The sequence below is a fragment of the Adelges cooleyi genome, unplaced genomic scaffold (genome assembly GCF_023614345.1).
Source record: "Adelges cooleyi isolate 19-005CV unplaced genomic scaffold, UGA_ACOO_1.1 ACOO_flye_CR_arks_rails_tigmint_CR_PRNA_108, whole genome shotgun sequence".
NCBI classification, from domain to species: Eukaryota; Metazoa; Arthropoda; class Insecta; order Hemiptera; family Adelgidae; genus Adelges; species Adelges cooleyi.
The window spans coordinates 15,859,565-15,870,883 of NW_026095761.1; the positions used below are offsets into that span (position 1 = coordinate 15,859,565).

Consider the following 11,319-nt stretch of genomic DNA (forward strand, 5'->3'; position numbering starts at 1 on the left):
GGTAAAAACTATATAGACTATTCTACAGACAATAAATCATATTGTTTAATTTTTAAATTTTTCTCAATAAAAAATTGTTCTTACACTTTTATTAAATATTTTAAATGATCAAAAGTTAAAATATTCTAGAAAAAGTTTCAAAAACAACAAAATTATTTTCAAAAAATAACGGTTCCTACATTAAACTGTTTACTTTGTATAAATGAAAAAAATAAGAAATATCAATGGGAAACAGTATTTATTTTTAGAAGAATTATTATTGTGCTTAAAACTGTATTTATATGATTTCTTTTAATAAAAAAAAAAATCTGACTAGATATTTTTGCTCTTATTTCCAATCTACTGCAAAATATAGAAATCGGTACAGCGGTTTAAAAGATATTGTGAATCTCCAAACACAAAATAAACACATTATTCGAAAAACAATACTTTCTCGGCTTCACATTGAATTAAAAAATATGTCATTAAAATTTTCTTATGAAAATATAATTATTGTTAAAAAACAATAGAACCTCCCAATATATAATTATTGGGGCTGTTCCAACTTCATTGGCCATAATGGACTAACCTTCAACCAGAAGGCAAATTTTAATAGAGAGGCGCGAGTTAAAAGTCCAAGAGATAATGATTAAAAATATATTAGACTTAAAATATATATAAAAATATTTGCTATTTAAATTTAAAAAAAATGTTTCCTATGACATTTCTCTACTGGGAAATCTAAAGCAGCCCACTTAAGAAAACAGAATTATTTTAATACTTACGCATTTTAGGTTTTTCCTCTCCTACCCATGTGCCTATTATTGATGTACTTGCTAAAGAAATCCCATTAGCTATAGGAACAGCTAAAGATATTTCTAAAAAAACAGTATTTATGAATGTAACTAATTTTCGTTAAATATCCAGTATTTAATAATATTATTATACCTGCATTTTTTAGAGTGTAATAAAATAACATTGAACCACTTTGGTTGACAATAAATGGTAACATAAACTAAAACAATTAAGAAAACACAGTAATAAATGTAAACTTTACAAAATATTAACTACTTACACGCCAATTACATAAGTAACCAAACAATTCATACAAACAATTATATTTTTGTATTTTACTGTTTTTTTGTTTATTTGTAGCTAGTTTTAAAAATGGGTTTGATCCACCCCATAGTATGCCAACAATAAAAAGTTTGAATATAGAGTCTAGAAAATAAAGTTTTTAAATATGTAATTGAAATAAGATATAAGGTGGGATTTTTTTTGTAATAAAATAAAGTTATGTTGTTCAAAAATATGAGTATATTTAATTACATACAAAAATCAAATAATTACTACAGTAAAAAAAACTATTTAGTGTTTTTAGGATTTTTGGGTTGCTTTTGACTATTTATTGATTTTTGTATTTTAGACATTTTTTCTCCTTCTTCAATTTTAGCTGCTTTTTCAGCTGCTACAGCTTGTGCAAATTCTTTATAATTTTTACTAATTATTTCACTTCTTTCTTCTTCATCATTCCATATTTCATCTCTGGATACTGTATTTCCATAAATCATCTTGTGTCTTGCATTAGCTGTTATTACATCATCATCAATAACAGGAATATTTGTAGGAGGAATAAATGCTCCAACTACATGACGTTGCTCACTAACAATAAAATTGTAAGTCGCCAAGGCTGCATCTATTGGTAAGACTTCTATATTGCAACCATATTTTTTTGTAGCACTTAATACTAATTTATCAATTGATTTACGGAACATATTGTCACCAATACCCAGAATGACAACATTAGGCATGGGTTCTAAGTGAAATAACAATGATAATGAATCTTCGTTGATATCTTTATCGCTGTCAATATACCATGCAAGTATAGAATTTGGAAAGCATATAATAGGACCAAGCACTTGAAAATTGTTGTTTAAACGAAAACCAAACTGGCTATATGCCGATATCATGATTCCGTCTTTAATATTATTGTTATTTAACATAGTAACATGTGTTTTACCATCATTGTCGTATGCACCAACGAACCTACGAGATTGGTGTTGGAAAACTAATTTGGGGGATGATGCACTTCTACACACAGTTCGAATTAGATTTCTTAAAGACATGATAATAAAAGTTGCTGTGAATTAAAAAACTGTACCTTCCATATTTATAACAGCATCGTTGATTTTTAAATGGCTCAATTGCTTATACTCTGCAGTACATCTCGATACTGTGTTAAAATCGAAGTTGCAAATTGTGAATAGAAAAAAAATCAAGCTTTATCCCGAACCGTCAAAACGCCTGAACTGTAAAACGTGGCCGTGTTGTTATTACTTATGTAATTTTTACTTCATAACATAACTTTAAATTCTATAATTTTAATTTCGACTTTTGGTCCTTAGACTATGGGTAATATACAAGACAGTAACTATTAAGTCGACCCAAGGGTATAAGATGTTCTGTCTTATCATATTTCCATAAACGTTTAGATATATAAAGAAATGGACTGATAGTAGAGAGAGATCGTTTCTAAGAGATAGAGATTTGTTGGGTATCCCATGGAAGAAATAATATCATGGATAAATAGTAATATGATAATACCTGATATATTAAACATTTGTAATTAGTTTTTGTTTAAATATTGAATTTTACCTCATAATACAATATTATTTAGGGTCAAAACTCAAAGAATATTTTTTAAAATATAATACTTTTCAACTCGTTTTAATAATTGTTATTTGAGAAGCACAACTTATTTGCTTTTTTTTGTGAAATCATAATAATGTTTGTTTTGTATTTATATTTTATAAATAAAAATATACTATTGTAGAAATAAATAGTTGTCTAATATTTCAATAAAAAAAAAATATATATATATACTTTTGGTGATAAAAATTATAAATAATTATAGTGTTTTTAATTTTACTGATTTCCTCATATAAAACCTATTTTTTATATATCCATAATGTTTATACATTATATAAATATTTAATATAAACTAATTCACTAAATTATTAGCATAGGTAATAGCCATATTAATAATGGTAAGTTTTAGTTTTACATATTTACTTTCAAAAATAGGTGTTAGCGATATTATTAAGCATATTATAATACTTTAACTATTGCATACAATTTCAGGGGTGTCAATTACTAAAATCGGGTTGCTAACCACAACTAATCCATCCTAATTGTTCGTGTTGTGTTGTGTCTATTAATTTGTTTAGTTACAGTGTAGTTCTTATTCTCATTTATTTATAAAATTACACCCTAAAGAGAAATGTGTGCGTGTTATTTGTAATAAATACATAGTTTTATTATTCCATGAAATTCCTAGCAAATATATCTATCTCTTTCTAACAATAATATTGATCGAGCAGCAGTATAGGCGGAGTGTGTGGGAGACGCAGTCCATGGCTCACACTTCACAGCAGTAGATTTAATTAACCATCATTGCACTCCGGTCTATGGTAACCCACCAATAGTAATGTTAAATACTAGACTTATTATCTATACGCGCGCATAACAACAAATAACAATATCAAAGATAAAGAAATTGTGATTATTCATTATTCGTAAATAATAAATATTTGGTTTCATTAAAGTTTTTTTATACTTACAAGTTGTTACTTATTAATACTTGCCACTCGGTTAACGTGCTTAAACTTGATATAACATGCTAGCAAAGCTTTAAATAAGCTTTTCATTCGATACGTTTTTAATTAAATACCTAGTTATAATATTATAATTAAAATGACAACGGATATTCCAAAACAACTACCCATTGTATTCATTACTCCGATTTTGATTCCTGGGTATATTTTAAAAATTCAGCTACCGGCAGAAGAGAAGTAAGAATGATAAACAATATTTACATATAAGTATAACTTGATATTTAATTTTAAGTGTTAGTTCAATGGTTATTGTTGCATTAATTATAACACAATCAAGGGCGGATAGGCATGATCTGACCAGCCCGGGAAAAATGAAATCTAAAGGCCCGCAAGATCATATCCAAGATCCAACAAAACCTATTTTTTTTTTGTTAAGAAAAAATATAAATTATGATTTTAGTATATCACTATATAGTGGTATTATTATATTATTTTACTATACCACTATACCAGTGGCGCACTTTGAAATCGAATTATCAAATTTTTTTTCGAAAAAATATTCCAACAGATCACTTAATTGACAATTATTTATAATTGTAGATTTAAATATAGATTTTAGTATTATTGTATTTATTAACTATTTTATTTGTATGTATGTACATTGTACAATATCGTCAATAACAATATTTTTCATCGGCCCATCTTCGTCAATATAAGTAGCGGCCCACCGGGAAAATCCCGTTGTCCCGGTGGGCCTATCCGCCCCTGAACACAATACAGTTTTCTTTGAGAATATTTAATTTTGTATGTATTTTAATAATATACTTATGTGATTTGCAGTAATAATCTTTTAAAACATTTACTGGATAAGGATAAAAACAATAAATTATCTAACTTTATTGGCGTTATACCCAAAGCTGATTATGAAAAGGTAATTTAGAGTCTAACCTACTAAAAATTGTTGGAATTCAGTTTCTATGCTATAATGATAAAAATTAGTTAATTTATGAATTAAAATTTAATATTGCAGGAAAGCAACGTAATTGGAGCAATAGGATTAATTCAAAGCATAATTAAGTTTGACAATTTTCCAAAAGAATACATTTTAATTGTTCAAGGTATTTGTCGTTTCAAATTAGGTCCAGTAATCATCAAAGAACCCTTACTAATTAATGAAATAGAAGTAATAGAAAATTATAAAGAACTTATTGGTAAGTATAGTAATGAAATAGAATTATCCTTATACATTGGGAATCTTTAAATTTGAAGGCGATGAAAAAGAAAAAATAGATTTACAAGATGATTTTAAGAAAGCGTTTATTGATTTGTTATCATGTTTAGAAATGAGCATAGTTAACCCATCCATACAAGACTATTTTAAGGTATTATCATTTATATACATAATATATTAATATATACTATACATAAAAAAAAAAATATATATATATATATTAAACATATATATACATAAATAAATTAACATTAAAGATTGATGTAAGATAAATAAATGTTTGTTTTTATATTTTTTTGTAGAAGTTATTTAACAGTCTTGTGTTACATCAAGCTCTTGATTATTGTTTGAAGACTTTTATTCAGCTAACTCCAGCTAATGCTTATGAAATTCTCCAAGCACCAAATTTAAATAAATTATTAACACTTGTGACTGATTGGCTAAAAGAAGAGACTATTAGTAAGTAAAATAAAGTTCTAAAACAATGTTTAAGTCAAATTGCATAATCTTTATTCACTTAATTTTAATAAAAAAAACATATTTCTTTTAAAAAATGGTAATGGTAAACCAAACATTCTTACAACTAGTGAGAAATCAAGAATTAAGACTATCAAGCAATAGTATTGTGACGCGGCCCCCTCAACCTATCACACAGGTTGGGCCCGCGCTGTATTTTTTCTGTCACCCGTCGACACATTGTGCGACACTCGGTTGTGAACTTACTCTCCCACCGTCCAGTTGGAGAGTGCAAAGTCCACACCGGGGAAAACGGCCGCGGCCGGCCGCTACTAAGCTTCTCGGGTGTTCGCTCTCTTCGCTCCCCGTCGTCATCACGAACACACATAGTTGCCCGCCGCCTATGTTTCTTTTTTTCGTTTTATACACGACCCGAGCGACACCAATTTAATATTGTCTTTTGTTTTTCTTATTTGTCATCTTTTCTTTTGTGTCAAATAGCACTTGTTTCTTTTTGTTCTCATCAGTGTCAAAATAAACGGGCTCTGCCCCCTTAGTTCAAGCACCCACACATTGTGTGTACTTATTTATTTTTTTTTATTCTTCCCCGTCCTCCACCTTTTTCACGGAACGTCGACCGTCCCTAGTGTCGCGTCAATTGCATTAGGCAATTGTTCTACTTGAGGTTTATAAAGCTATTTATACCATTACTTTTTTGAAACTTATTTTTATTAAAAAGAAAATAAGTAGATTAAATAATAGTTTCTATCAAAGGTTGTCTATATTGCTATTGTACTTCAGAAAATAAAATTATTAAAATGTATAATTATATTTTTTATAGAAAATATCAAGTCCACGAAAAGGGATAAAACTGGTTTAGTTCCAATACGCTCAACTTTTCCTATTAATTCAGGAAGCATAAAAATAATTGAACAAAATCATCCCCATGATCTTAAAAACATACTAAAGTTAACCAAGTTAGTGGAAAAATATTTGTTTAATATTATATTTCTATTTTATTTACCTAATATTTTGATCATTATTAATTTAATTTTTAGAAATTCAAATATACCGAAGTCAGTTCATGATGTTATATTAAGAGAATTGGACAGTTTAAAACATATGACAAAGAGTAATCCAGAATATTCTATAGTTTTTAATTATGTTAGTTTTATTGTCAACTTACCATGGGGAAAATTTAGTGATGAGACACTTGACTTGACAAAAACAAGAAGTATTTATAATTATTTTAATTTAAATAATTTTTAATTAAATTTTTTATTTTATTTTAAATTATTAATTAATTAAATTAATTACTGGTTTTGTATATTTGTAATTTAAATAAAACAATTTTATAGAGATTCTGCAGGATAATCATTATGGTATGTGCAATTTGAAACAAAGAATATTACACTCTATCGCTGTAAGAAAATTTAATCCAAATTTACAAGGACTGATATTATGTTTCTGTGGGCCGCCTGGAATAGGCAAAACCACTATAGCCAAATCTATTGCAAAATCATTGAATCGTAAATTTCAAAGGTAAAAATTAATATAATGTTCAATTCAAAATGTGGTAGAGCGCTGTAATTTAATTAATTATTATTAGTGTGGAGACAGTTATAGTTGTTTTACTTAGGTGGAAAAAGTGTAGTTTTTTTAAAAAAATTATCAATAGTAAATATTTTATAAGAAGACTGGACATCAAACGATTAATACAACTATTTATAATCTATGTAACCAATTAACGCAGGTGTTTTTTTTTTGGGATTTTTGTTTTTTAATGATTGGTGTCTTGGGTGCTTTATTAAAAAAAAAAAAAATTGTGTACTTAGATTTTGAGAAATTTGATGTTGCTATATGGCAATGCACGGCGCTAATGGGTTAAGGGGTTTAATTTATGTAATTTTTTTGCAATAGCCTAATTTAAAATAAACTTGTTTACAAATGAGATAATTTTTTTTATAAGATAATAAGAATATTATCTTATAAAAATGTAATAGTATCTTGTCTATCTTCTCTATTTCATCTTAGTGGTTGTACAGTGTTAGCAATATTGTGACGTATCTCTTACGTATTTTTTGTAGTTATTTAATATTTTTTTATTGAAGTAAATAAACCAATAAAAAGTAAATATACTGTTTTTACTGTTTGTCCAGTAAAAACTTAACTACTACAAAAAATAGGGCGGTTTAAAAGTTGTTTAGTTTTTACACCTAAAATTACAAACTGTTGGCGTCCTCTTGTCAATTATTATTAATACATTTAAAATATAGAATTAAAATTTTTTTTGTGTTAGAGTATCATTAGGAGGAATAAATGACCAAGCTGAAATTAAAGGTCATAGAAGAACTTATATTGGAGCTCTGCCTGGACGTATTATGCATGCTATAAATAAGGCTCAAACAATGAACCCAGTTATTTTATTAGATGAAATTGATAAAATGGTATGTAACCATCATATTTACATGTATGTTAATATTTGATTAAACAAACTTATGTATCACAACTTGTTGAAATAGAAAAAAAACCCAGTGATGTTGAAATAGTAGTACATAAGTAAAAGAGCGTAGCCATGCTTTTTAATTATACTAAAAAAGTATTGTGTTGAAAACTGTTAGTTACAATTTTGTACTTTATCATAATCATAAAACACATTATACAGTTTAATATACTATGCAAAAAGCACTATGGTTCCAAAAATTTAATTGACAAGATTATTTTCTAAAGTTCTATTAAAATATGATATTTTAGCAATTTATTGTTTAAATGAATTTTAATTGTTAAATAATTAAAATGGTAGATTTACAGATAGCGTACAATTACTATTCATCCTTTTATAGCAAAAAACAAATTGTAGAAAAATATTAGATGTAAGTACTGTTTGGGATTTTCTTGACAGTTCTATTTTATTAAAAAAAATTTATAGCTCATAGATATAGAATTTAAAAAAAAACAGCATAATGGGTTCAATCATTCAATTCAGTCAAGTAGTTTTTGAGAAAATGTTTCTCAAAAACAGCCCTTGGATCCTGGTCTTTTATACATTGACATAACTAATATTTGTTGTGAAAAAAAGGTTGTCAAATATTGCCTGTATTTTACCCTTTAATGTATTGCTATATATATGCCCTTACTAATAAATAATAATTTAATTTTGAAACCACTAAACTAATAATAAACATAGCTGCTCCCTCTGTTAGAGCTTGGAATCTAAGAAAACATTTAGCCAAACTTATTCATTGTAAAGCAACGAATTATTGAATTGATACTAATATAATATAATTTTTTAGCATAAAGGTTCAAGCGGTGATCCTGCTGCTGCTTTATTGGAAGTTTTAGATCCAGAACAGAATAACTCATTTGTTGACTCGTACACTAGTTTACCTTTTGACCTAAGCCAAGTATTATTTGTTGCAACAGCTAATAAAGTGACATCTATTCCGCAAACATTGCGTGACCGATTGGAAATTATCTATTTAAAAGGGTACACTGAAGTATGTTTTTTTAAATTACATTTTTATTTAGACTAAAATTGTAATTGTCTTAATGGTCATATAACTGAGAACCAGTGGCGTATTTATGGGGGAAGGGGGTATGGGGGTTGTATCCTCCCCAAGGCCCTATCAGTACACAAAAATATAACAGTCACACCTGATGAAGTACTCAGTATTCTTTCACTGTCCTTAAGGAATTAGACTTTTTTGTAATTAAGAATCCAAATTTTTGTTTACATGCAACATGTATATAATAGTATGAATATATGTTTATATTGAATAGGTATGGCTGTTAAAATCTGTATTTCCCCCTCCCCCCGTGGAAAATACTAGATACGCTACTGCTGAGAACATGATATTGCATGTCAAATCCAGCTTGAAAAAATAATGTAAATTTGATACCTAATATCATTTGGACAATGCTATTAACAAATTTTTTGGAAGAGAGTACAGATTGAATATTAAACAAAATATTTAGAGAACGTAGAACTTTGAGAGAGGATTTTGTGAAGTAGAAGAACATAAAAGAATATATGGTCGATATCAATAATTGGTTATGACTAATCACAACATATTTAATTATTTGTTAAGTCGTTAAAAATTCTATCTACATTATATTCAGTGTTGTTAGCCAATTGTTTAATATAATTCTATAAAAACAAAAAAATGTTTAGGAAGAAAAATTACAAATTGCTGAAAACTATCTTATACCAAAAGTATTAAAAGATCATAAAATGGAAAATTTTGAGATAATAATTTATAAAGAAACTTTAAGAGTTATAAGTAAGTAATATTACGGTTTATTTAGATGTAACATTAATAAGAGTTCTAATTCTTAATAAGACATATTATTGTAAGACATATAAAATTAATTTATGGATACAATAATATTTTTCTCTTCGTGAATGTTTGTAAGCTGGGTTTCATTAAACGTTAATAATTACACATGAATGATTCGTTCATTAAATGTTTACATGTGTAATGTGCAAAAGTTAACGAACAAATCATTTTTTTTAATGTTCAGTTCGCGTAATATTAAATGTTTACAGAACTCAGCTTGTCAAATTCCTTTGTTTTGTTTTCACTTTGCTTACAAGGGTTAGATTATTAAAAAAAACTTCTTTGACAAAAATTTCACTTTTCAAATTTATGTTTGTAGTAAAAAAATATACATACGAAACTGGTGTTCGTGAATTACAACGTAAAATCGAGACTATTTGTCAATCTATTGCTATGAAAATAGTCGAAAATTCTGATGAAAAATTTAACAATTTCATAATAACACCGGAATCATTGCAAGAAATCTTGGGTGTAAGGAATTATACCTATATCTTATACTTAAACACTTCAAAATTAAGCTTGTTATGTATTACAGACTGAATTGCTTGATAGTCATAATGAACAAATTGCACTAATAAAAACTGGTGTGGGTATTGCACTTGGCCTAGCGTGGACACCATTTGGTGGTAAACTTCAAGTAATTGAGTCATCGAGATTTTATTCAAAAGGTAAAAAAAACCAGTTTATAATAACTGGTTTAGCTGGCCAAACTTTAAAGGAATCTGTAGCGATAGGCCTTCACTGGATACAGTCTTTTACTTTTAAGGCAAGTAAATATATCTACAGCAAATTGAAATCATATTAACTGACTTTTATTCTATATAGAACAAAATAGACATTGACCAGTTTAATGTTCATATCCATCTACCTAGCGGAGCTTTGAAAAAAGATGGTCCTTCAGCAGGAGTACCAATTGTTTGTGCTTTGGTTTCACTTTTTTGGAATATTGCACTTAAACCAACAGTTGCTATGACTGGCGAAATTTCATTAAATGGACACGTTTTAGGAGTAATTATATTGTTGCATTAATAATATATTACATTTACATATATCATTTGAGGTAATTTTAACAATTAGGTAGGTGGAATAAAAGAAAAAATTTTAGCTGCTTACGATTCAGACATAAAAACTGTCATTATACCAGAGTCAAATATGAAAGATACAGAAAGTTTATCTCAAGAAATAAAGGTAGTTTAAAATTAGTTTTAATTTCAATTTTTGTTATTTTTATTTTTTGTTATTTTCAGGATATGGTCAACATTATTCCTATCCGACATTTAGAAGAAATGCTTGAATATGTAATTCCAGGTGGTTTAACGTATTTGCAAGATCCTTTAAATATTTTGAAGTCAAAATTTTAAATAGTTTTTCGATATTTCTTATGTGACAAAATAAACACAATTTTTTATTTATTCAAAAATAATTATCTGTAATTTAGTCTTAAACAAATAGTTGCATCCAATGTAATGTAGTGTTGAATATTATCGTAATATGTATTGATTGGATTAAAAACAAAAAAATTGTAAAATGTAAATATTTTGAAGTCAAAATTTTAAATAGTTTTTTGATATTTCTTATTTGACAAAATAAACACAGTTTTTTATTTATTCAAAAAAAATTATCTGTAATTTGGTCTTAAACAAATAGTTGCATCCAATGTAATGTAGTGTTGAATATTATCGTAATATATATTGATTGGATT

General features: G+C 27.2%; 2 protein-coding genes across 2 annotated transcripts; one reads left to right on the forward strand and one right to left on the reverse strand.

Moving 5' to 3' along the window:
* Positions 1 to 1,273: 1,273 nt before the first annotated feature.
* Positions 1,274 to 2,455, reverse strand: LOC126841832 (NADH dehydrogenase [ubiquinone] 1 alpha subcomplex assembly factor 3). Its single transcript, XM_050578510.1, has one exon. It carries the CDS (start codon positions 2,103 to 2,105, stop codon positions 1,344 to 1,346), a length of 762 nt encoding a protein of 253 aa, XP_050434467.1. The 5' UTR covers positions 2,106 to 2,455; the 3' UTR covers positions 1,274 to 1,343.
* A 977-nt stretch (positions 2,456 to 3,432) lies between these two features.
* LOC126842281 (lon protease homolog 2, peroxisomal-like) lies at positions 3,433 to 11,201 on the forward strand. Its single transcript, XM_050579167.1, has 16 exons — positions 3,433 to 3,830; positions 4,434 to 4,524; positions 4,624 to 4,804; positions 4,863 to 4,975; positions 5,127 to 5,283; positions 6,122 to 6,257; positions 6,339 to 6,514; positions 6,639 to 6,822; positions 7,580 to 7,727; positions 8,574 to 8,777; positions 9,452 to 9,560; positions 9,937 to 10,088; positions 10,153 to 10,383; positions 10,443 to 10,625; positions 10,695 to 10,805; positions 10,865 to 11,201. Exons 1-16 carry the CDS (start codon positions 3,733 to 3,735, stop codon positions 10,976 to 10,978), a joined length of 2,388 nt encoding a protein of 795 aa, XP_050435124.1. The 5' UTR covers positions 3,433 to 3,732; the 3' UTR covers positions 10,979 to 11,201.
* Positions 11,202 to 11,319: the final 118 nt, after the last annotated feature.

Coding starts and splice junctions, on each gene's coding strand:
- LOC126841832 (XM_050578510.1), bottom strand. CDS start 2,105: ATGTCTTTAAGAAATCTAATTCGAACTGTGTGTAGAAGTGCATCATCC.
- LOC126842281 (XM_050579167.1), top strand. CDS start 3,733: ATGACAACGGATATTCCAAAACAACTACCCATTGTATTCATTACTCCG. Junction 6,515..6,638: donor TGACTTGACAAAAACAAGAA/GTATTTATAATT, acceptor ACAATTTTATAG/AGATTCTGCAGGATAATCAT. Junction 10,384..10,442: donor TACAGTCTTTTACTTTTAAG/GCAAGTAAATAT, acceptor TATTCTATATAG/AACAAAATAGACATTGACCA.